Consider the following 27,416-nt stretch of genomic DNA (forward strand, 5'->3'; position numbering starts at 1 on the left):
ATATTCCCCGACTCTCTCTAAATAAAAGCGTGTTGTCCTTCACTTCATATTGCAATTCCTGTTTGCATTATACTAACGTACCTTTAATTTCTCTGCAAACTTAAAATTTCTCTAAATAATAAATTAGTCATATAACGTGCATCGATACTTAATCAATGATTTTATATTAAGACTAGTTTGTTATATTTAAAGTGCAAATGTTGTTTTAGTTTTGAAGATTGTACAGTTATTGTTCTTAAAATATTTTGCAGTAAATTAGAGTTTTCCTCCTCGGGCCTCCGCTGAAAAAGGGCTTCTGCTCAGTCGGACTTTCTCCGGTACCGTAAACAAATATCAATAAATAAATATACCTCTAATTTACCAAGATTTCTAAAATCATAAATGTACCGAATACGCTTGATAAGAATAACTGTAGCTGAACCTCTAGGCCTGTAAAGAAATTGTTGCCAACATCAATTGCTTTCGGGTCAGCTCGAAGTAATAACGAAAGTAAATTGACAAGAGCAAGAAGAGACTACACGGAAGAAGTTTGACCCTCGCGATATTCCATACTTTGCACTGTAATCCATGTGCAGTTTGAAATATTATGTAGTTACTGAGTTTTAGGTTAGTACATAGGTAGTAAATAATAAGTGTCATTCCCACTTTTGCCATTATGTGTAGTACAAAAGACGATTTACTTTCCGGCGCCGTTCTTGGTCAATTTGAGGACGCAGATTTTACAGAAAGGTAATTTTACACACTGACAAGACTGCTTTGTTTACTAGTCCAAGCCTGAAACTCTGTATAAGATACTACTTTAGAAGTAAGTGATCAGTGGGGACCTTTTTAATGTTAAGACAAAACATATGGGGTTGTGACAGATCCCGTCTACAACATTTAAATGTCAGGGCAGCAAAACGTCAATGAGTGACTTGTATGATCGTAAGAGATTTATGTAGTCGCAGTAGTCTTTCTTTTACGTATGTCGGCAGTTTTGTCAGAACTACTGATTCTTAAAGTTGCTTTGTAACTATTTAATCATAGTGAAATTCACAGCCAGACATACGCTTTGTAGTCAGTTGAGCACGTTGAGCTTTTGTTGGAGTAATAAGTTGAAGTGCCTACAATTCAGTAAACTAATGTCTTCAACATAGATAAGACCATTCCGTCCTCAGAGCTAGGAGAAGAACATTTTTAGAAACAGAACAGCCACTGATAGTGATTATGTTATTTTTTGGAGTTGCACCTTTTTAAATATTAGCTGATTGGGGGGGGGGGGCGCATACGTCTTAACTGTACAGATTTTCGCAGAATGTCCAGATTTTGGCCTCCTATTTTAGTCTATTTTCATATACTTGTGGTTTTCTGGCAAATTAGTAGTAACTTTATTACAGATTGCAGTTAGAAAATAATGACAGACATTTGAGTTTCAGGCTTAATATCCTTCAGAAAATTCATGGTAATGCAAAACAACTTTCTAAGTCTGTAAGAGCAATATTTAAAAATTGTCCCTATTTTGGGGCCTTTGCCCAACTTTTATTTATGGCTTTTTCCAGATTTCTTGCTCTTAAGAGGTCGAGAGGTATGGGGTTCCTGTTTGTGACTGAACGTGGAGATGATACTGACTGTGTTTGATTCCCTTGCTGTTTGCATTTGTTGTAAGTGTGTTTCAGAAATCAAGAATGTTGTGTATTGCTGCCATAGTTTATAAGTGCAAGGCGTAGTTACCTGTTGCTGAAGAAGTTACAAATGTTCTACTTCTTGAGAGCAGAATGAAATTCGGAATACGGCTACGTTCATGTTACTGGGAACATGTACACATTTTCGTTTGGCGACTTGGAATCAGACTGTTCAGTACCAATTTTCATGTATTCATAGGTAGTTATTTACTAGGCATGCAGTCGAGTAGCTCATTAAGAAGCCTAGCTCAAATTCCCAAAACTCTGGCTAGTTAAGTGACTTGATCGTGGTCACATAGTAGGCAAGAGAATGCTTTAGGAATCAAAACTTGTACCACGGGTAAGCATCTCAACCTGTAAGTGAAAGTAATCTGGACAACACTAGAAATAATGGGGGAACAGAGCCTCAAAAATAGGGACAATTTTAAATATTGCTTTTATCAACTTAGAAAGTTGATATACTATAAGGTTTTTTAGTAACATGCATTTTCTGAAGGATATGAAGTCTGAAACTAAAATGTCTTTTTATTATTTAGTGACACTGATCCTTGGTGATTTGTCAGAGAACATACGTTTCATGAGGGATAGACCAAAAAAATAACAGGTAAAAACCTGGGCATTTTGCAAAAATGTAGACAGTTGAGAGGTATGACCACAGGAAGTAGCTTGTTAAAAGCTCATAGCCTTAATCTTCCAGGCTAATGTCCAGACTAAATGTTAGCTCTTATTTGGGACTTAAGTCCATCATCTTTAGCATACCATACTGGTGTCATTTCCACTGGACCAACAAGGGTGTTCATTGGAGTTTCAGGAACTATTGTTAAACATAATTTCAGTTAGCGAGCTTACATGATTCAGTGTATAGTGAAAAAAAATAATAGAAATCTGAATCAGATTATAGAAATGGAATGAGTCAGTTTCTTGATGTCCCAGAGACTCTCCTTGATCTTCTACACTGACATTCTGTGTTAGTCTTCCAACTTGTCCCTCACAGAATTGGAATGTACAAGCTGGAAAAAGTCTCCAGGGTGTCCCAGTGTGGCACTTTCCTGACAGCTGCAGAGGGCATTTTGTTATGCCATACCTACTGCCCCACCTGATGTTGAACATGCGTTATATATGTACCTGCTACTGGGCTAGAGTCCTTGGTCTTCACCAAGAGCTATTAGTCAGCCGAATACTCTGCCCCTTTCCCTGGGAGAAGTGGGCTGGCAAGTATACCACTCACTGCTATCCTTCTTGCTGACTCCTCACAGATTGGATTCCCTAATCAAACCTGACTTGCTTGGGTCGCAGTCAGGGTTCCTTCTTCACTGTTGCTACAATTATAAATGATAACAGAAATTCAAGCAGAGCAGTCGGTGCACAGTGAACATCAGAAAGAAGGATTTACCAAGGGGGAAACATTAAAAACTGTTATTGTAAATGACTAGTTTCTGTGTCAGCAGTTAAAAGGCACAGGCAGCATAACATGAGTACATTAAAAAATTCTAACCAGAATACATGTTTTACAGGCAGAAACATGTACATTCAATGTGGAAATAGTCTGTGTAATGAGGTCTAATGCATACTTGGAGGAAACCTGTCACATTTCAAGTTGAAGTCTGTTCCAGGGCTTGCCAACAAGGACAGAAAAACACGAATCACCAGATCTGTTCTTGGATTTAGATATACATATGTGAAGGTGTGAGTGAGCCTGAGGTCACATTGTGATTTATTCCATTCCAAGAGTCAAACAAGTGTTGGAAAGTTGGATTATGGGTGAATTTCTTACCTACTAGGGGTAGGTTTGTTTTATTTTAAGTCATTGTAAATTATGCAAGGGTCAGAACTGGGTTCTAATACAGTTAGCTGTAATTCTAACATTTGTCTTTTAGTCTTTTGCTTGTTTGGGAATAGGGTGGCTGATGATTAGTGAATATACTTACAGAATTGAGAAGGGATGGAAAGAGATTCACTGGTGCAGCAGATACAGAAAATGGAATAGATGCATGTGGTCAGATTCTAATTAACCAACAGAATATGGCGTGAAGCAAACTCCCCAAAATGTAGCTTGCAGTTTTTTTTGCGGTTAGTGAAATCACAGTTGTAAGCTGAGTTTCATCTTGGTATGTAAGAATGAGGGTCATATGCAGGTAAAGCCCCCCTCCCCCCATTTGAGTGATTTAAGTGGGACTTTCCTCTCTGGAAAAACAAATGTTTGGTGTAATTTTGCCTTCAGTTTGTTTGCAGGGAGTTCTTTTTTCGGGAGCCAATAGTGGAGACATTGAAAACTGAGGATAAGTTGAGCCCTAGCCCACGAAACAGTTCAGAGCAACTGATTTGTCTGAGTTTTTTGTTATCTTCCTTTTTGTCAGAAAAGTGTGCCTTTTGTATTTGACTTTCCTTTGCAAAAATATCTTTAAACTTTCAGCTGTGAGTGTAGCTCCTGGTGGAAAATACCATGTTTTGCCCAAAGGCTGTTTTTCTATAGTCATCAGTGATGTTTTTGGCTGTTCTGTTGCATTTTCCTGCAGCAGCTGTATGCTCGAATTTTAATACAAGTCATTTTTACATTAGTTAACTTACTGTTACCAGCTGCTGTGAACAGTTTGTTTTAGTTTTGAACTATTGGCAGTTCTGTAGTGTTCCTTTTTAATGAATTCCTTTGACAGCTCCTTGCTTCACTGTACAGTTGAAGAAAACACTTCCAACTTTTTACATAAGCATATTTCATTAAAAGTTTTTTGTAACAAAAATGAATAATAACCATATGTGTAATTTTAAAGGCAGTGTAACGTAAGAAAATCATACTTTTGTCATACAGCAGTTTGTTTTGACTATGTAGTATGCCAGAAAGTGGGGTTATTTTAAAATGATTATAAAGGCTGAGGAGGCAACGTAGCTAATGGTAAAAGAGTAATGTTCTTGTTTTCATGCTGGATGATCAAAAGACAGTTGGCTTCGTAAATTTGTATAGCTGTGTTTTATCCTACTTATGAGGACATTTTTGGATCAGGATACAAAACCTCAGTGAAAAGCCATACAGGGAATTGGTTACTTTATGAATTTTCTGTTTCACAATTTTGTTTGTGTCTTTCGGCGTTTCCCGGTTAGGGGTCGCCACAGCGGAACTCTGGTCCGCTAATGATTGGTAGTTGATTTTTACGTGCTGAGTTACCAGCCCTGATACACAGCTTTCAACGAAGGTATGCCCTTTCACACATGTCTCCATGCAGATGACGCCCTAGCTGAGAATCGAACCGGACAGCGTCTTACTGTGAGTCGACAGCAATAATGGTAATGATAATAAAGGTGATAATGATGATGAGGGGGATGATATTAAACGGAAATTTCCAAATTCAATTTGGTTTGCAAGCCTTGTATTTCATTTAAAGAGAAACAGAGTAAAGCCCAAACTGACTGAATTTTAGAATGCTCCAAAATATGAAGAGGGACTGCTAGCTTGTTTTGACAAAAGGTACAGAAAGGTGAGATTGGAATCACAAGAGCAGCTGACTTGTGAGAGGTATAATACAGATTGTTTGGAACTGTGAATTATTAATAGGCTCATAGGAGGTTCATTTCCACAAGGTATCTATTTGTGGGCTGTTGGCCACACTTGTTCCATTCTGCTTTTAAAACATGGATACAAAGTAGATTTGTCCAGTTGTTGGAACAGATTTGACCAGTTGTTAGAAGATTGAGCAGGTGCAAAACAAGGTAAGTTGATCACTGAATTGTGCATCAAGGAAATGTGGTATTTAAATTGATGTTCATCAGATATTAGTTTACTGTGTGCAATTTAACTTTGTTTAGAGTCTCGTTGGAAGTCAAATTTAATTTTGGATACGATTATGATTTCAGTTTATACACTATAGCTAGATCCACAGTTGGTTCTATTGTATAATTGTTAAAAAATGTGTAAAGTATTTTGTTTTGTAGCATGAGGAGGCCCTTTATAGTTAATGGATAACTGTTAATATAGCTGTATATTTTATTAGCTGTAGATTGGTAGTTATTAAACTCTGGCATAAGACCTAAACTTTGGTCAACTTTTGTTTTATTATATGAGATCAGAAATCCAATTACAGATCATAATTTACTGTGTTAAAAGGATGACTTTTAAAGGAAGGGAATAGATTAATGGTTAATACCCAGCTCAGGTGTAGTTGACCTAATCGCTGTCACCCATGAGGGAATTTTATTGGGTAAGTAGCATCTGCATCTGTACTGAAATTATCAGAAAGTGTGATCATCTTTGAAACAATATACTATTTTTTTTTCTTTTGTTATATTTGGGATTTTCTGACCTCCTTTAGCCCCAGGATCCATCAGCTTTTTTCTGGTCAGTGCTAAATATTACTGTATAAGAAGGAGGAAATGACTTGATTAAATATTTTAAAGTAAGCTGAAGAAATATGTATAATAGTATTGCTGCAGAGGTAGAATAATTTTTGGAAAACTATTCATTTTTATAACAGTGGCCTTAGACACTGAGTTAAACTTAAATTTTGCCCAGATAGATGGGTAAATCTGAACTTTAATCACAGCAATCTGATTTAAATGAGCTTAAATCATCTTTATACTAAACACCTATTTTATCTCATTAGAAGTAGGCTTATATATAACAATGTGGACTGTTTGTTTTGGAAACAAATTTTTTTCTTGGTTGAGTTTATAGTTTGATACTTTACTGTGATTTTCAAAGTGGATTACATTATTATTTTTAAAGGAAGTGATTTTAGTATAGATGTTGGCACATCTTATCCCATTGATCAAACAGTGCTTCACAGTGTTATCAGAATGGTTCTAGGATTTTAATAAAAGAAAGTGGGCATCCCTGATAAGTTCCATCATTAATTTTAATGGAGGTGAGATGTGAAAACTTATAGGAAGGATGATGGAGGTTGAATCATTTAGATTAGAAAAACAAAAATAAAAAAAACATTGGATTGAAAAAAATCATATTTTACCATCTGCTTAAAAAGGTACAGATACATATCCTGCTGAAGGCTTTACTTGTGCATAGGGCAGAAATGGTCTTTTGCCTGAGATCTTGAATGTTATGATAAAAAAATCAGTTCTAACATAATATTTTTTGTCACAACATTCCATAAACTGGACTTGAATTTTAATAGTTTGGCTAAAATTGACATTGATATGGATTTTAATTAGGGGGGTGGTCTTATAGTTTTTAACTAAGAAAATGATTCTTGAGTTGTTTAGTTAAGGTTTTCTTTAATATCTAATATGATTTTAAACATTAACAAGAATTGGGGAGAGGGAACACTTAAGAGTAGGGAAAGGCCATTGGAGCCTAGGACCCTGCTTAATTTTAAATTATTTATTGCTTCTGCAGTCTTTGTTTTAGTAAGTGGATAACTTAATCAGTGAGATTCTTGTGGATATGTTTGGGTTAAATGCATTTATGTATTTGTCATGTTTTCTGTAATGTGAAGATTGGCTGAGAAATACATTTCTTCTTAAGGTTAAAAAATATTTTCGTAATAAGATTCATTTGAGAGTAAGAAAAGCCTTCATGATTTCAGCTAATCTTATTACTTTATGTTCAGTAAGTTTCCCAACATTTTGGAGGGACTATTACCACATCCCGAATACTTTGCAAACCTTTTGGACTCAGAAAATGAGGGATTCGTAGCATGAATTATATATAATAGAAATTCAAGCAAAACAGTCTGTGCAGTATGAACATGACGAAGAAGGCTAATAGAGAAATTTGGAGAATATAGTTTCTTCGCATTTGCTTTGTAATAATTTTTTAGATAGAATTGCTTTTTGAGATTTTGGATTTGTTCAAAATATTTTCATTGACTGTAATTTGACACAATTATTAAGACAATCCTGAACTGTGGTTTTGAGAACAAGCCCATCTGATCTAATAAGCAATGTGATAATCCCTTACACAGAATCTTGATAATCTTCACTTTGTCTCTGTTTTTTTTTTCACTTGCAGAAGGTTTACAGTTGCTTCTGCAGTTTGAAAAGGGGTGGCAACTAATGGATAGCATTATGTAGGTGAGACTGAGTGGTCCAAAAAGGATCAATCAAATAGCTTTAGTGATGAAAATGTCAAGCTGCATCTACGTTTTTTGAGCTGCTCAAAAGAAGATAAAATCTTTACCAGCTGGAACTTAAGGATCAAATAGGTTGTAAACCTAAAATGTGTGTTTTGAGCAAGTGAAGGCCTTTATTATGTATGGCTGTTACATAGCCCGTGTTTATACCAAAAACAAACAAAAACAGATGACTTAGGAATCCCGTCACGTCACTAAAACTGGAACTTTATCAAAATGACATGCAACCTTCCGCTTTCCTTTAAGTAGTGAACTTAATTAAAAAACAGCCAATAAAATCATCTCATTTCAATTATCTGTGACTCTGACCCTCCAAACAAAATGTCAGTAAAAACAATAACATGATCATTATGTTGAATCACAAAATTGCAGTTCAACAGAATGAGTTCAAGAAATATACCTCCTATATATCCTAAACTTTGTTTTCCTTAAGAGACAACATACTAAGTTGTCCTTGATACCTGGATACTGTGTTGTGTCCAGCAATACCTGCCGGTAAAGTTTTCTAGTTTCCAAATCACTTTCCCAGTTCCTACCTCTGGTGTTTTTAACTATCTTTTCCAAAACAAAACATAAAAACTTCTTGTAGTTGCTAAATACACTCGTATGTTTGCTTAAGGCTTTTTAAAGTCATCTTTTTAATGGCATAAGTACACTGTTATATCCTTTTTTTTTTTTTTTTTTATTTTAGCACTGGTTCTGTCTTTCCAATGTAGAGTACAGGGCAGGAAAGGCACATTGCATCATATACTACCCATTTTCTACTACAGTCAAAATTACTATTTGTGATATAACTTTTGTGTAGTTCCCTACCACAGTCTTATCCACGTAAATAAATCTGCAGCATTGACAAAGCACCACGCTTTTTCATACCCTTAACATTCCTACCCCTATCTAAAACCTTTTTTGTGTTGGTCTCCAAAGTAGTTTTTCATTTTTTTTCCGTTTTTGTAAATGACTTTGGGATAAATACCTAAGGTCTCAGTTAGATCAAACACTTCAAATATTCCACTCCAGTTTCTTTGCAAAATCTTTACTACTTCGCTACTACTTGTACTATATTTCACTATCATAACCCTAATAAAGTCTGCATCTCCTTTGTGATGACATTGGGGGGGGGGTATCATGGGGGGGGGATATCATTTTTGGCCAAAAGTAATCAGTATTTTCCTTAACAGCTGTTACAGGTTAGCAGTGTTCTGAGATACTGGTAGAACTGCTGGAGATGTTAATTCACACCCTGCTAGTGTGTAAACTGTTGGCATGTTGTGTTTAATGCTTTAAAATCTCTTCCACCTTAGAAAAAGATAACAAGCCTTTCTGTATTTATTCTTTGGATGTCTATATGCTTTTGGTTGCATGTATTAATACAGGTTGACTAATCTATGTAAAAATATGTTTTTTCTTGTGCTCCGTTGTACAGAACATGTCTAGATGAAATTAGCCATATTTTCTTTAAATTGTGTGCTAAAGGAACAAAAGGAAGGGTTTTATTAAGCTCACAATAAGTGCTTTCCTCTAACGGACTTCTTCATACTGTGAGATTACTTAATTGACAGTGTATTTAAATACATTATTAATCATGAGGAACATTCTAAAAAAATATTTACTTTTAATAAAACAAGTTATTGACCACTTTATTAACTGTCTTAAACCGGGTAATATGTGTAATTGCAAAATGTGTTTAATTATTAATTGTTCAAAACTCAATAAAATTAACATTTAATTGATGTCTGATGAATAATAGGTATCCAACCTCATCTGCCATCTATATTTCAACTCCTGTTTTATCATCGCCACTTCTCAAATTGTTATACAAATAATCCAAGACTTAAGACACTTCAAATGCCTGTGTAATGCATTGCTCAAGTTTATTTATTCTCCATTTGATAACTGGGTAAGTGAATTGGTCTGATACTTTTCAGTCACAATCAAAAAAGTACCTTTTAAAATTTCAGCACAAAAAAGATAAAATATGGGAAATGATGAGAAAGGTTATTTTGAGCAGTTAACACAAGTAAATATATGATTAAATGATTGACCTAGGAGGAACTTGTATACCATTTAGCCTGCGTAAAGAAAGAAAATACATGTAGAGTATTTCATTAGATGATTATTTAGAGCAGTTTGAATGCCTGCAGAGTTTGGTTGTTTACTACTTTGTTTGGTAGGTGGTTTCTGAAAGCTGGACCTAATCTGGGGAAAGCACTTTGTGCAGTAATTGTTTAGTTTTGTAAGAGTAAGTGGATCATCTTGACTGCTAGAGAGGGAGTAATTTTGCTCTTTTCTCAGTAGCAGTCTTTTCTGAGATGTGCGGTAGCCCAAATAAATAAGTGAATGCTGAGTAGAATCTCTTTTGATAATGGGTAACCAATTTAAATTATTTTGAAGGTTGTAGTTGACAAGTAGAACAGATATGCATATTTTTGTCTTTTTATAATTTCCCAGTTTGTTAGAGTACTGGGAAGTGCGTAAGCAGAGATGAGGAAGGATATATTCCAGTTTAGTTATTCAGACATTTCTGGCTATAGCTGACTGAGCTGCAGATGAAAGATGCACTAGCATGGTTTAAATTGGGAGTGAAACATCAGTTGTGATAATGTCAGTGTGAAGAGAAAAAAATAAGTGAAGGCTCAAGAGTCAGCACAATATATTTTTGTTGAGAAACATTTGGTGTAAAGCTGCATTTAATGTCTTTGACAGAAGTACAGGAGGCACGTTATTGTGGGGTAAAGAAGATCATAGCATTTGTTTTTCTTGGAGTTCAGGGGTTTGTTGCTTTTGAACCAAGTGCAAAGCTCAGTGAAATCTGCATGAGATCTTGTTTGGACTGTTCAGGTAGGTTTGGACCGTCGTAATACTAGACTCTGTGGAACACCAATGTTAAGGTTCCCAGTTTCAGAGAATGAGTTTATATGGCACACATGTTTTTATAAGTACTTCATTGTATTTTTGTAATGATTCTGCCCATGTGAAATGCTGAACAGTAGGTGCATATGGCAACATAAAAAAAACAACTTTGAACCAGTAGTTAAAAGAACATGGAATTTCATATTGTTTCCCACTCATAACTAAGAATTTAGATCCTATATTTAAAAACTGGCACTAATTACAACATGCACATCTGGACATTTTTTTTTGTTTGAACATAACTCAACTTCAACTGTTAATTTACAAAATAAGTGTGGGGGATGTTCCTACAATATTCGCAACAGCATTAAACCCAACTAAAAATTTCCAGTTGTTTCTAATAACATTTTTATCTGTGTACAAGTTAAAAAGCAAGACTACGACCATACTTCTGTCATCTCTATCTACTGTACTGGAAGTTTGTACATAAGGCACAGTGTAATCCCTGTCTACAAAGCTTTTGGCAAGATTTTTTTTTTCTTTGCTGTAGGATTCCTCCTTAACGTCACTCTGCTAACTTTGCTGGCCGTTAACTCTATTCTTTTTGATACTTAAAGCCCATAATTGGGCTGGTACATTAGAATGCTACGGAATCAATTACTTAAGTACTAATCCACGGCTGGGTGTGGGTAATGCTGGATTTACCCAATGTATCCAGCATTGCCTGCACTCAGCCGTGGGTTATTGTTATTATACAATGACATTATGTAAGAAAAAAAAAACATACTTTTCTTAAGTAATGTCTTTGTATAACACGTCCGTGCTGCCCTTCCATGTCTTGTTGATATCCCAGGGCTTTTTTTGATGTACTGCACATGCGTATGGGACTTGTTTTCCCATGCTTACGCAGTACATCAGTGCTGTGAAGAGGTAGCAGTGGAGAAAGGAAGTCCTCTGTTGCTTCTTCTTTTTTATAATAATTATATATAAAAAAAAAAAAAGAAAGAAGAAACCGGGAGACTTTTTGTGTTTGGGAGAGTTGGGGCAGACAAAATAAAAGGATAATCAGGTACATTTTTTTAGGTTTTGTAGAACGTACCTGATTATCCTTTATTTCTGTCTGTGAGGTCTCCCAAACGTAAAAAGTCTTCCATTAAAAAAAAAAAAAAAGTAGTAGGTTGATAATTATCATATTATGTGTAGTTGCAAGGAAATACATAATATGTCATGCAGGACTTGGTTAACTTGTCCTTAAAGATGTGTAAAACTCTCAGTTTAGATAACATATTTAAGATTGCTAAAGGCAGCTCACTTGTATGAAGGATGCCTGAAGAGTCCCATAACCATGAATACATTCATGTGTTATTTAAGCAATAACCCACACCTGGGTGTGGGATAATGCTGGATTTACGCATGGTTGACATGGTTTGGTCATGAGGGTGAAGCCCGTGGCCAAACAAAGACAACCGTGGGTAAATCCAGCATTACCCACACCCAGAAGTGGGTTATTGCTATTGTACAGTGACATTAGTTAAGAAAAAAAATACTTAGTTTTCTTAAATAATGGTATTGTATAATGCCTTCTTGCTGCCCTTCCGCAGTTGTCCGGTATTCTGCGGCAGTTCTGATGTACTGCGCATGCGTATGCTTACGCAGTACATCAGAGCTGTGGGTGGAAGCAACGGAGAAAGCAAGATCTCCGTTGCTTTTTAGAAAGTGTCTCGCAATGTTAAAGGAGTTTAACATAGCGAGACAGCTTTAAAAAAAGCAACGGAACTTTTTTTAAAGCTGTCTCGCTTTCTAAAAAAGCAACGGAGATCTTGCTTTCTCTGTTTCTGTAAGAAAAAAAAAGACTTGTACTAATGGAAAAAGTTTGGGCGACTGGACCTTTTCCATTAGTATACGTCTGATTTACAATGTGCATGCTGACCAATCAGCGTGCACATTTTGGAATATTAATGGGGGGGGGGTCGTTGTATAATGTGAGTTATATACTATGTAAAATAGTAACTGTTAGTGGCATTTCCATATGCAAAACTGCGGTGGTGGTGCTGCAGTAGCGTTGTCGCCTCACAGTAAGACATCCTGTTAGATTCTCAGCTAAAGCATCTTCTGTGTGGAGACAATGGGCATACCTTCGTTTAAGGTTGTGTGTCAGGGCCGGCAACTTGGCAGGTAAAAATCTACTGCCAATCATTAGCGGACCGGAGTTCCGCTGTGGCGACCCCTAACCGGGAAAAGCCGAAAGACACAAGTGGCATTTCCATATGCACTTACAATTTGTTTATTTATTTATTTTATTTTACATTTGTTGACCGGGCTAGTCTAATTGGATATATGTCCATTGTCAATAGAGGCCCGAGGAGAAAAGCTCCGAGAAAAGAAACATTTTATACAAAATGCAGAAAGATACCTATACTTTCAAAATACAATTAGATAACTATATAATCTTGTACAGTTGATTTTCAGCAGCAGTAAGCAAATAGGGTAACACTATGATGATAGATAACTCTACATTAACAATTAGATAACTATACATTCATGTACAAGTTGTTATTTCAGCAGCAGTAAGCAGAATAGGGTAACATTATGAAGATGTTTGTTTCAGTCATTTGGTGCAACATTTATCATAGATAAGTATAAGCATTAGTTAGTTAGTATGTTGTGTTGAGGAAATTGACACAGTAATGAAGGGTATGAAGAGAGCAAATTATTTATAATTTTTAGAAGAGAGAGCCAAAGAAAGGTAGAAGAAGTAGAAGAATTGATGTCAAAAAAGCTAAAGGCAAGGGAAGATAGTATCAGTCAGACTTGCTGCATGGGCATTGGGATATTAAGAACATTTTTAATTGGTTCCTGAAAAGGTGGGTGGATGTGGTGGACGTTAGTTCAGATGGGAGTTTGTTCCATGTTTTACCAACAGAGTTAGAAAACAGACAGTCACCTGATTTGTTTTTAGATTTTAAGGTGGCTACTTGTAATCTATTTGCGGAACGTAGGGTTGGAAGGTTTTGATAAGGATTGAAGAGGTTACTGAGTATAGGGGTATTAGTGGGGTGGTGTAAGATTTTGTGGATAAAGGTGAGTTGCTGGTAGAGTAGTTGATTTTGTATTTCCAGCCATCCTAGTAGTTTCAGATTTTGACAGTGGTGGGTTCTAAATGGGGTACCTGTGGCAAATCTGGCTATGTTGTTGTAAGACGTTGCCAGTTTATTTAAATTGCTTTTGGTTAGGTTTGTATATATGGGGGAGGCATAGAGGAGGGTTGAAATCAGGTGAGTTTGAGCTTATACAAGAAACCAAGTTTTCTATTTACAGATTTAATAGTTAGGTTAATGTGTGTGTCAAAGTTGAGGTTATTATCTATAGTTACACCTAGGAGTTTAGTGGTAGTGTCGGGAGTGATGACAGTACCATTATTAGAGGTAAGTAAGAGATTGAGTGGAGGGATCTTAAGTGTAGGTGTAAACACTAGTAGTTTTGTTTATTTTTGGGTTCAAGAGGAGACACCGTTGGTGGAACCATTTTTCCACTAAGGTGAATACTGTTTGTGTCCTGTTTTGGAGTTCAGTTGGAGAGGAAGCATGACAGATTAGAGTTGAATCGTCAGCATATTGGATGCAGGTGGTTTGGGGAAGGGAGGTTTTTAGATCATTAATGAAAATGCTAAAGAGGATTGGGACCCAAAATAGATCCTTGTGGGACTCCAAGAGTGATCGGAAGCTAGGAGGATAAGTTGTTCTCCCAGCGCACTGCAAGTTGTCTGTTTTCAAGGTATGGATGAAACCATTTAACTGCTTGAGTATCAATTGAAAGAGATTTGAGAATGTTTGATAGTAATTGGTGGTTCACCACATCAAAGGTCTTGGAGAGGTGTATTAAAGAGGGCTGAAGAGTGCAGGTTATTATTTCTATTTTTATTAATGCAGTCAGTAAAGGATAGGAGTGCAGTGGTAGTGCTGTGGAAAGGCCTGAAACCGTATTGGCAGTGCGCTAATAGGTTATTTTCAATGAGGTAGTGAAGTAGTTGACTGTGAATACATTTCTCCATAACTTTTGTTAAGGGTGAGAGAAGGGCTATAGGGCGGAAGTTTGCGAGTTCATTTGAGTTTCCTCCCTTATGCAAGGGGATGATATGTGAGATCTTCCAGAGAGATGGGATGTAGGATTCAGTAATGGATCTATTTATTAGGATGGAGATTGGGTAGGCTAGTTCTCCTGCTGCAGTTTGCAGGTATTCAGCTGGGAGGAGATCAGCTGATGGTGTACATGGTTTTAGTGTAAGAAGTAGAGTGTGAATGAGGATGTAGGAACGGGCTGGAGATGAAAAGTTTGGGGTAGATTGGTTAGTGGAGGAGATTCTGAGGTGGTGGCAGGTGGTAAGGTGTTAGCTAGGGATTGGACAGTTTCAGAGAAAAATTTATTAAAAGTGTCAGCAATTATGTTTGGAGGGCTTTGAGTTAGGTTAGAAGGGGTAGGAGTTTTGGAGTGACCTGGATGCAGCAGTTTGTTGATTCCTGATCAGAACATTTGTGGGTTTTGCTGCTGGGATTGTTGGGAGTTTGTGGTAGTAGTTTTTTTTGTCAAGGACTATAGCTCTTGTTGTGGAATTTCAAAGCTGTTTAAAGTTTAGGTGATCTATTGGGTTTTTTTGATTTCCTCCATTTGGACCAGATTTTATTTCTTAGTCTAATGCTGTGCCTAGTCTCATTAGAGAGCCATTGAGCAGGTTTATTTTTAGTTCTGACAGTACATGAGGGAGCATGGTTATCAAGGATTTGCAGGAATTTATTGTTAAAGAAAGAGACTGCTTCATCAAGAAGCAGACATTTTAGGGGTGACCAGTTGCATGCTTTGAGCTCTGCTTGGAAGTTCACTGGGTTGAATTTTTTTTGTTACGTGTTGTTCTAAATATTGCTTCATTGGGAATGGTCACTAATTTCATTGGGAAGTATGCCTGTTTTGTACTTGAGGGGGTTGCTGTTAACTAGTATCCAATCTAAGGTAGTTTGTTTCTTGCTAGGTTTGTGGGTCCTGGTTGGGAATGACATGGTTTGGTGAAAGCCAAATAGGTTTATATGAGTAGTAGGTTTGGGAGCGGTACAACCATTCCAGTCAATATTAAAATCACCAAGGAGTATGGTTTCCTGTGGGTGGGTCAATGAGAGCCAGCTAAGGGTATTTTCAAGAGTGTTAATGTTATTTCCTGGGGGGATATATGAGCAAATAATGTACATGGATTTATTAGCATTTATTTGGAGCTTGGTGGTTAAAATCTCGAGATTTGAAGGTGATGGTGGATGAATGTCTATTGAGGTGATGTTAAATTCAGATTTAAACAGTAAAGCAACCCCACTACCCTTTTTATTTAGTTGGTCAAGTCGGAGTATGTTCTACGCCGGTGGAATTATATTGTTGTTTTTAGTTGTGGGTTTGAGCCAAGTTTCAATTAGGCATAAGATGTCAAAAGAATAGGTGTCTAATAGGGCATGAAGTTGTGTAATTTTATTGTTTAAGCTGCGCAATCAAGAGAGAGTTTACGGTGACCTGGGTTTGGATGAATGTCACCGTATTGAAGTAGACCTAGTTGAAGATTATATTTAAGTTGAAGACTTTGAAGACTTTAAAGAATATAGTGTATTCCTTTTTGATTTGGAAATATTTAGTATGGGATAATCTGTGAAATTGTGGAAGAAGGCAGGATGATGATGATGATGATATGTTAATATGGGTGTGAGAAGCTGTAAGAGAGAATGGACTTGTTTGCCTTGTAGGGTGTTGAAATCTAGTAAAGCTTGGGACGTCATAGTAGCTTAAGCTGTAAGATATTAGTAGAGAGGTAAGACATACAGACCAGAGGATTACTTTAAAGTGTATTGGCCTGCCTGGGCTAGTCATTGTGAGGCTTATAGGTTTGGATAAACAGGTCAAATTTGGGTTGTAGAGTAGGCCAGTGAAAGGGTGGAGCTGCTGGGGAAATAGGGAGAGGAAGGCAAAAACCAATCAGGGGTAAAATATTTAATTGATTAATGAGATAAGGTAGGTTATTGGTTGGAGGTGTGGCTATGGATATATAAGGTTAGGTGCTCTGGGGGTGGGTGGGATTTGGGGGTAGGGTAGGGGAGCAGAGTGAGACCGCAGGGCGAAACGGAGTGGGTAGAGCTAAGGGATGGACAAGACACAGCAGCAAAAACAATCAGTTTAGAGGTAGGTGATTGCTAAAGAGGGTTTGCAGGGTAAAAACAGAAGAAATGTAAGTTGGGCAGGGCAGGTGTTATTTTAGGAGTTTCAGGCAAAGGGTAGTGAAAAAAATGGGTAATAATAGCTGAGCGATAGAGGTTTTAATTGAGTTTGGAATGAAAGAGGTGAAATAAGGTAAGGTATGTTATGTTTTAGGTATAGGGTGCCACCTAGTGGCAACAGGGGGAAATGACAGCAGAGAAGAATCCTTCACAGAAAAATAATGGTAAAGTAGTTTGTAATTAAGAGAACACTTATTTATAAGAGCGTGGTTAGACTGGGGGTACAAGCGGTCTGCAGATGGCTGCTATCGCACGCTAGTAGGGTGTAGTACTAAACTCTAAACAGAAATAGTTAAATTAATACAACATCATAGAATAAGGTTACGTACACTGAATTTGTATTTTTTCTAATGAGGGGAATTGTCATTCCAAGGGGCGCAGAGAGGGTAGGAGTCTTCACCGGGTCCCTGGAGATATTCTTTCTTTCCTGTGTTGTCTGTGGGTCTAAAGAGTTTTTGTGGATGTTATTGTCTTTCCTGGGAAGGAGAGAGTGGGAGCCCACAGGTAATAGACATAAGTTGCGACGAGCAGCCAGACCGCAGGACTGCTTAGCAGGGATGAATGCTTACCCCAGGTTGGACTAGTTATGCAAGTCTGTAGCTGTACAAGCATATGCTAATGTAGCTGAGGTATTATTTCTTATAGAAAAAATTAAATGTAATCGTTATCCGTCAAGTATACTAAAATTTCCATTGTGTTAGGAGCTGGTATGTGCTCTTTTTAAATAAATATTAGAACATGTTTACAGCCCCTAGTTAATCCTGTGTGTAGACTAGTACAACATTGGAACTGTTTGACATCTGCGGATATTGTTTCTTTGGCTGTGATACCAAACACCTCATATTTTATTTGGTATGACAAGCTTTAATGTGATTCATGAATAAGTAACATTTGGTTTACCCATGTTGTATGTATTCATGTCATGACTGTTTATTTGAAAAAGACTCAATTTGATTTTTGTGTGTGTTCCAAGGGTATTCCTTTTCAGATTCCTTCTACTAATATATGCAGATCATGTTGCTGTACTTTTGGTATTCAGAAACTTTGAGAAAACCAAGAATGATTAGGGCACTCAGAAGGCAGTTGATGATAAAAAAATAATGAATTCCATTTTATTATTTTCAGGAGGTGAACCACACACACAGATGTATGTGTGTTTTATGTGTGTGTGTGTGTGTGTGTGTGTGTGTGTGTGTGTGTGTGTGTGTATATATATATATATATATATATATATATATACACACAAATACACACACACATATGCATTGTGTATATTTATATACATACACACACACACACACATATATATATATATATATATATATATATATATAGAGAGAGAGAGAGAGAGGTGATGTCACAAAATGTCATTGCTTGCCTTTAAAGCTGCTGTTATAGTGGAAATCGGAATCTCTTTTTTTTTTTTTTTTATCTCTTGTTGTCTCTCACAGCTGACCATCCCTTGACCCCGATGCCTCTGCATCAACTTTTAGGTTTGCGTAGCTCCTCCTGCCTCCCCAGACTAGTTCTTATTAGGGTTCGGTATGACAAAACGGTTAAGGTGTCCTGGGACAGCATCACACTGCTGATACTATGTAAGGTGTTTTAGCAATAATCCATGACTGGGTGAGGGTAAGGATGGTTTTACCCATGACTGGCATGGCGTGATCATGATGAGGAAAGGCTGAGTGATTAACTAAAGCCAAACTTATCTAAATCTTGCCTTAACCATCCACAGGAGTGGATTATAGGTATCATGCCTTGACATTATTTAAAAAAAAGTATTAACATTTCTAAATAATGCCCTTGTACGAAAGGACTTTAGTGATTCTGTGCTAGTTTGCGGTAGTCTGGGTCATCCAAGGTATGAACTGTGCATGCTGCAGGTGTGTTCTAGTTATGGGGAAAAGGACAAAAAATAAGAGACAAAATCGGAGACAGTTGAGAGGTTAATGTAATAGGAACTGTACTTAACTGGTTGTGATTTTGCAGAACATCTGTAACATTGTCTCGTGCTTTCTCTGTTCCTCATATACATTTGTTACTGTGAAGTAAATGTATAAGAATTGGAATCTGTAAATATTGCTAGAGTTTAGAGTTTCAGTCATGGGTAGAACAAGGTGTGCTGAAACTGATAAATTATTTTTCTGAGTATATTGAAAAAAAAGTTATGTTAACTTTATATGAATTGCAAGAGCTACAGAGTCAGAGGTAGCAGATTGTTTGTAATGTGCTTTAACTGTGTGATCTGATGTCCTTTTTCATTCTTCCTCAGCAAATGGGTTACGGATCTAATCCTCCTGTCTGACTCAGCTGCATATTTCAGACTTTGGCTCCAACTCTCAAGCTCTCCCCTCTACCCATAATGCCCTAATCCATCCCCAGCACCTCAGATCTCATTTGCCATCATCACACTCGTACATTGGATCTTCTCTTGCAGCATTTGATTAATTGTATTATAACTGTAAGTGTATTTTCTCCTTCCTTTTGGCATATTTTTCTCTCCCTTTTAATTGTTTCCCATATTTTTACATTTTTGAACCTCCTCTTGGTTTTATCGGCTTTTTCTGCATCAGGCCTTATCTACTATTCTGGTAGTAGTTTTCTCTTGAAACACCATTGTTGGTGTTTCTCTTCCCTTTTTCTTCCCACCCTTTTCAAACAAGGTATTCTTTGTTACCATTGGAATTATTTTTTCTTTTATACCATTTCTCTGTAACTTGTTCTTTATGGCTGTTAAGCTGACAGGTTTCAAAAAATGCACTTCCAGTGGGCATAAAATCCCTAACTTGGACGCCCACAGGGGGTGCGTTTACTGCGTAGGAGTACCTAACTTAAACACAAACTGCTCTATTTGTGCAGGATTCGATTCAAGAGCCATTGCCGACAGGCATAACAAACTTGCTCTTAAGGGATTGCTGCCACCTACAAATTCTTCCTTTTCAGGGCTCAAACCCCCAGTAAATCTCCCTTGGAGCACAGGAAACGGTTGCCTCCGAAGTCTCCAAAAACTTTGTCAGAGCCTTCACAAAAAATTCAGAAATCCTCTGATCTGAGTTCATCGAATCCAAAACAACAAACCGTGGATCCAAAGCTTTCAGACACTAAGTCTTTGGATCCTATTCTCTTCTCTTCTAGCCCTACTAAGACTATGGATACGAGACTGTCTGATCCTATGCCTATCATGTCATACATGCCGAGGACTCACTAACCCAGTTTTATGGTGGATACTGTCTTCCTTTGGCTCAACAGTCCTTTTATGCAGACACCTAAAAAGCATTCCAGACCTTAATCCACTACATTCTCCATCAGGTCCTCCAGGAGTCTTTCTGAAGCAGATATAGGTAGGATGATGCAAAAGTTCCTCAGAGCTCAGATCCAGATGGGGGCCATCTCGGCTCCGTCTCACATTGGATCCGTGAGCTTTCCTGCCACTGCCCATACAATTGTATCTCCTCCTCCTCTAATACATCTTTGGTTTTGGAGCCTTAGGATCCGACAGTCCTGACAGTTCCGGTGTCAGATCTAAAGGGAGTTACCTCTTTCACTCTGACAGTGTCCCTGACTAGTTCTGCTCCTATGCCTTCAGATCGTGACATGTCCCGGAGCTGAAGAGTCAGCGTTGGATCTGTGGGGCTGGGGCCTACTCTGACGTTGGAGCCATCATTGCCCCTTGGAGACATGTCATTAGACAGCTTGGGTCCGGTTCCCTTCTCAAAGCATAGATGGGGCTGTAATTGTAATCTGCCTGTGCTGGACCTTTCCGCTTTGGTGCAGCTCGCCACAACTTCATTGCGTCTATTTGCCTTTGAGGTGGTGGAAAGGTCTTTTCTCATTCTAGGGATCCTGTCTGCCATCCTCTTTTGATCCTACCTTCCATCTCTCTATGGTTCAGAGCTCTGATTCCATCAGACCTACTCCATATGGACAGCCTGTTCTTCCTAGCTTCCAGTCGGTTCCCACTGAAGAACTTCCCCTCTCTGCTGTCACCTACCCAGAACATCCTCCTGAGGATCCTCACTGCAAGAGAATATGCAGGAGGAGGCACATAGATTCCCGTTTGGAATCTCTCACTGAAGATACAGATTTTGAAGAAGGAGAAGGGTCTCCCATATCTTCACCTGATGAAGTCTTCTTTGAGACATATTAGAGACCCTTAGACAAAAGGTGGTTGGTCTTCTGACAATCCTTCTCCAGATGATTAGTATTTCTGTAGGCTTTTGGTTCTGACCCATCTACATCTTGGGTGCCCCCCCCCCCCCCAGCTGATGAGCTTATCGATCTCATCTGTTGCTGGGCATGAAAGGAGCCATCCCTCTTCACCTGATCAAGTTTTTAGCCCCGCCAAAGGATAAACCCCACTGGAGCAAATGAGTACTTGTTAATGCAATAGTCGTGGCCGCATCCACCAGAATGGAGCTAGAAGAACAGAGTTCCTCTGCTAATCCCTCTCTAACAGAGAGTCTAGGGTGCTGGACAGATTTGGAAAGTGAGTCTTTGCTTCAGTGACCTTCGCCCTTAGGTCCCAGAACTACCTGGCACACTTTACAAGGCTACAGAGAGAATTGACAAAATGGCTATCAAACTAACTCTCTCTGAGTCCATGTCTGCAGAGAATTTCAAAAGATCATCTTCTCAGCTGACCACTCCTTTTTTGTCAGTTTCCACTGTGTCCATGATGTTAATCTCTAATACAGCAGAAAGTGCCTCATAGGTTGTAGGTTCAGACATTGCCGTATAGAGACATGGCTGGATGCTGCTATGTGACTTTGCAGAGCCTTTCAATTCTTCTTTTGTCAGTATTCCCTTTGATGGAATATCCATTTTTGGCCCTTCTGAGAAAAAAACACTTCCCCACAGTGAACAAGAAGGAAAGGCCCTGTCTGACTTAAGAATTACATTTTCTACCCCTCAAAGAATCTGAGAAGTGGTAAGAAAATGTGGTTCCACAAATCCCAGGGATCTTTCCAGGACTCACATGGAGACAGCTCCTGCCGAGACAGAGGAGGACGTTAAAACAGAAGACACTGCCCTTGAGGCAGAGGAAGCCTGCAAAATCAGGGTTTCCGAGATCCCTTTCTGGATAAGCCCTTTCAGCATTCCTGAAGTGCTGTCTGACTGCCTACTTCTGGAGGCACTTGGGGAACGTTTGTCCTTGCACCCAGAAACATGGGCTGCTATAACAAAAAATAATTAGTGCTAAAATAATATCCAGATATTACTTCATACCCTTTCCCAGATTCTGATTTAAAAAAAGAAAGAAGCTCCCCAACGTTCCACCCAGACAGAAGACCTGAGGCCAATTCTGGATCTAAACAAATTAAATCTGTTTTTGAAGAAATCAAAGTTCCGAATGGTCACGGTTCAGTCCATTCTAGTGTTTCTATGCAAGGACAATTTGGATGTGCTCCACAGATATTCAGAACACGCACTATCCCATCAGAATAGACAGGTGCTCCTTGAGACACTTGTGCTTTCGGCTGGGAGCCAGTAACTACCAGTTCAGAGCCCTGCCCTTTGGACTCACCACAGCCCCCAGGGTGTTTACCAAGTGTATGGCAGTGGTGGCAGCTCATTTGAGACTAAAAGTATGTTGAGTGTTTCCATAGCTGGACAACTGGCTTCTCACCGCCCCAACCATGCATCTCATACAGCAGTCCAGGGACTATTTGCTTTGTGTTTGTCACACACTATGTATAACAGTCAATTTTGCCAACTGGTATAACAGCCAGTTTTGCCAAACTGAATCTGAGATCAGTACAGAGACTGAATTTTATTGGTGCACATCTGAACACAATAACCCAGATTCTTTACCTTCTCACCATGTAGGCACACTTGGATCTCAGGTTCATCAAATTACATTTACCCCATTTTCCACAGTGACCAAGGACGCCTCCCATTTTGGGGTGGGGGACATTACTGGGAAGGATGGTCCAAGGCACACTGTCCCCCCCAAGAGACCAGTTCAGTTATCAATGTTCTGCAGATGAGAGCAGTTCTTTTTAGTATTGCAGGCATTTCAAGATGTGCTTCCTCTAGGGACTGTTGCAGTTTAAACCAACAACATGTCTGTGATTTGGTACATCAACAAATAGGGGGGAACCTGATCTTACCCCCTTTGCTGAGAAGCCACATGAGTGTGGCAGTGGGTGATCTCCTCCAACTGCTTTCTAGTAGCAGTGCACGTTCTGGGTAAATCCAAAGTTCTAGTGGTCAAACTCAGAAGGTCCATTCAGATGCCCCACGAGTGGTCTCTCAGAAAATAATCAGTGGCAGAGGAAATTTTCCATCATTGGGGTCAACCTTGCTGCAACCTCTTTGCAGGTATTTTGCAGTAATCCCCCCTCAGAGTGAGTCACCGAGAGATGCTCTAGTCCATATTTGGCCAACCAGTCTCCTTTATGCCTGTCCCCCAGTATCTCTGATCTCAGAATTCTTACAGAAAGCAAATTTTGAAGAGCTCGGTCATCCTCCTTCTCGCCAGGTGTGGTTCCCCTTCCTTTGGTCTCCTCTCTGTTATCTTCCCTAAATACTGGACCTAACTCCAGACCTTCTGTCACAACTCTCTGGGATGAATCTTCCCAGGATCCCAACCCACAAGCTAACCGCATGGTTTCTCCAGTTCCTACATCATGAGATGGGTTGCCAGTTGGCTCACGGCAAGAACCCACAAGTTGCGAGAGCTAGGTCTGACTCTAAATTGTTTACAAGTGGTGTTCCCCAGGGCTCAGGCCTAGGACCCCTCCTGTTCGACATATACTTCTCAAAGGTACAGGCATGCACAGGAGGACTATGGCTGACCAAGTTCACAGATGACTGCAAACTAGGGGCTGCAATTGACTCTCCGGCTGACACAGACATCCTCCAAAAGGGTCGCATTGAGACCGATACCTGGTGTCAAAACCATGGCCTCAAGCTAAATGCCAAAAAGTGCATAGTCATCCCCTTTGGAACAACAAAGTACCCACAAACTATCATATAGGTGGTAGCCCCCTAAATATGGAAGACATAATAAGGGATCTGGGGACACAAGTAGATAGTAACCTCTCCTTCGATAATCACATTGCCAAAGTGGTTAGAAAATCCTTCTTTGTGGTCCACCTAATCACAAAAGGGTTTGCATCCAGAGCGAAAGAGGTCATTGGGCCCCTCTACGCATCACTCATCAGACCAATCATAGAGTACAATGCCCCATTTGGGATGTACCTTACAAGACACCTGCAACAACTAGAAAGGCCACAGAAGTACCTCACCAAGAGGATCACTGGCCTCAAGCAAATGCCCTATGCAGCTCGACTGAAGAAACTCCAGCTGTACTTGGTTGCATATCGCCTACTCAGAGGTGATCTCTGCCTGACATACAAGGCCATGTCCAACCCAGAATTGATGGACATGCTCCAGCTAAAGAAAACCATACTCAAGCCACACGCTCTAGGGATCTAAACCTCACCACAACAATAAATAGGACGTGCTGGAGGGATAGACTCCTGTCCCAGAGACTTCCCATGGTCTGGAACAAGATTCCAATCCACATTAGGCAGAGCTCCTCGCTAACCCTCTTCAAGAGAAACCTTGGTGAGTGGATGGGAAACGGAAAGTTTACCCCAGGGATCACTTCAATGGCTCTGCTGGACAGAGGCACAGGGAACTAATCTAAGGGGGCGGCGAAAGCCAACACATTCTGGCTAGGCTTATAAATGCCTTCGGGCAGATAGCCTAGTACCTACCTATGAACCACTAATACCCAGACAGCTCAGGCTTTCCTGCCCTTTACGTGCCATATTATTATCCTTGCAAAAAGGCGCCACCTTAAGGATTTACACGAATAAATGGAAAGGATTTTCATTTTGGGCTTTGGGAAACAACAAACAACAGTGGCCCTTTTACTGCCCCTGTCTCTGCTGTTCTAGACTTTCTAACTTCTCTTTTCAAAGCAGGTGCTGGTTTTATTACAATCAAAGTACAACTAGCAGCCATATCAAATTTTCATGCAGGGGACAAAAACTATTGTTTGGCTGTTATGTAAGGTTTTGTTAAAAGGCACCTTCCCACTTAGACATCCAGTAAAGGATCTATCACCTCTGTGGGATTTCACAGTGGTACTCCAAGGTTTGACTCAGCAACCCTTTGAACCGTCAGCAAAAACTGACTTAAAATACCTGTCTTGGAAAACGGCCTTTTTAGTGGCTATCACTTTTGCTAAAAGGATCTCTGTACTCCATGCTACTTCATCAAAGGCTCCACATAAAGACAGGGTTGCTTTATGGACTATCCCTTCTTTTTTATCGAAAGTGGCTTCTGAATCTAAAATTAACCAAACTATTAATTTGCCAGTCTTCTTTCCAGATTTTCCAAACAAAGGAGAATACATGGTACATCTTCTGGATTTGCATAGAGAATTACATTTCTGTTTACACAGAAAGGAAGAATTCAGAAAATCAGACCACTTGTTTCTCTCCTTTTCATCAAGTCATCTGGGTTATCCAGTTTCCAAAGTTACTTTAGCTAAATGGATAACTAATTGCATTTCCTGTATTTATTCCTAACCGTGCCTTTCTCTACCAAGAATGCCCAAAGCCCACTCAACTAGATCTGTGGCCAGTTCATCTGCCTTTTGGTTAAGAACTTCTGTATATGATATTTGTGCAGTAGCAACATGGTCCAATGGTCATACCTTTATTACTATTACAAAGTGGACTTAATTTCAAGAAGTAGAGCTGCTTTTGGTTCAGTGGCTCTCAAGAATATCCTTCCATGAGGACAATTTACATAGCTGGGGACTCTGTCCCATTCATCGAGGAACAATGAAAAGGCCAGCATCAGATTTAAAAGTTATGTACTCGCCATAACTAGGTGTCTGTGTTGTCCATTTACATTCTTCCTCAACTCACCTATATCACGTTCTTTCCCTTTCCTGTAATTTTCTGGAATGACCTGATGGTTTCTTTGTTGGAACCTATAGTTCTAGGTTTGAGCTCTACTCTAATATCTATTTTTCTCTTTAACTACGTAGTGTAGGTTTTATGGCAGCAAACTTAATCTGAGGTGTTGGGGATAGACTAGGGCATTATGGGTAGAAGAGCTCGAGAATTGGATCCAAAGTCTAAAGTATGCAGCTGAGTCAGATCTGATGATCAGATCCATAACCTATTCATTGAAGAAGAATGAAAATGGACAACACAGATACCTAGTTATGGTAAGTACATCATTTTTATATTCAGAAACTGTGGTATATTGTACAGAAATGGAGGAAAGCATCATACCTGTTAAATTGTTTCATATTATTTTTGAATCTATTCAGAATTCTTCAGCTGGTGTTGTGTTGTGGGAAACACTTGTTTTTGACATTGGTGATATTTTGTTGTAATAATATGGGGCAAATTCTGGTACATTCTGCCAGAAACTATACTTCTCAATTGTCAAGACTTTTGCAGAACATTCTCAAATTTTCCCATGTTTTTCTCTGCTCTATAAAGCATGGTACTGTTTTTCTTTTGAGTATAATGTAATAGAAAGTCTGGCCAACAGGAATAGTTTAGCATCTGGACGTTCTTTTGGGATATGCTCAGTTTACAATGAGCACGCTCATTGGGCTGTCTGGTCAGCATGGTCGTTTCCGAGTAGTAAACACCATTTATTGTATAATTTCCCATTTACTTCCCCAATGCTTGTATGTATCTGGTAACACCCCAAGGATAGGAAATGCAGTAGGTGTCAGTGCTGTACTGGCTCTCACTTTTGCAAGGGGTTAATGTCAGCAGAATGCCGCATCCACCCTCAGGCAACATTTTGCAGTTGCTTGTCTGATCTCTGTGAGGGAAGTCAAACTGTGGCCTGTGCCCTCTTTGTGTGGCCATCACTCTCATGGATGGACATGCCCATCCTTCCCTGATGACATTTTACACCCCTAAAGTGCTATTTAACCTCTGTCACCTGGTCATGGTCAGGGCTTTATCGCTTTATGCTAGGATGCTGCTGAGAAAAACAAAATCTTTAATGAGTCCACTTCACCAGGTAGAATTCCAGTTAACCAACATAAAAGACTTGAGGTGAGTCGAGAATGATAACTTATTTTTCATGCCGATAAGGAACTTGAAATCTGTAGGATGTGGAAAGTAAAGCATTTGAGTCTGATTACCCTCCTGGTGGACTTTAATCATGAGTTTTCCCCCTACTTTTATGCAGGCTCATGAGCTTCCCCCCTACTTTTATGCAGTTGCTCAGTGAGTAGCACACCAGACTTTGGTACTGGTAGAGAAGGCATCTCTGGATTCTCTTCCTACTCCAGGTGATTGGACTAATTTTCAAATTAGTTACATTGCAGATCATTCCTTCAGGTGAAACTTTAAACCGAGGTCCCTTCTGCTTCAGTTGGTGGTAGTTTAGGTTGATGTAATTAATGAAAAAAGAGTAGGGTTGCCTTTTTTACATATATCCTTATTTACATTTCTGTACATTATTTAAGCATTCATATTTTTAACATACCTTGCCATTTCTTTCCAATTGTTAGAGCTCACACGAAAAAG

At 38.9% G+C, this 27,416-nt stretch overlaps 1 protein-coding gene across 1 annotated transcript in view; it reads left to right on the forward strand.

Moving 5' to 3' along the window:
• The first annotated feature begins 514 nt into the window (after window positions 1-514).
• The window catches only part of RIOK1 (RIO kinase 1), a 623,754-nt gene continuing 596,852 nt past the window's right edge, over window positions 515-27,416 (forward strand). Inside the window, exon 1 of the mRNA XM_044065411.1 lies at window positions 515-729. Coding sequence (XP_043921346.1) covers window positions 656-729 — 74 coding nt within the window. The 5' untranslated portion in view covers window positions 515-655. The remainder of the gene's footprint in view (window positions 730-27,416) is intronic.

This window comes from Protopterus annectens, chromosome 3.part0 (genome assembly GCF_019279795.1).
Source record: "Protopterus annectens isolate FY-2018-M chromosome 3.part0, PAN1.0, whole genome shotgun sequence".
Classification (NCBI taxonomy): domain Eukaryota; kingdom Metazoa; phylum Chordata; order Ceratodontiformes; family Protopteridae; genus Protopterus; species Protopterus annectens.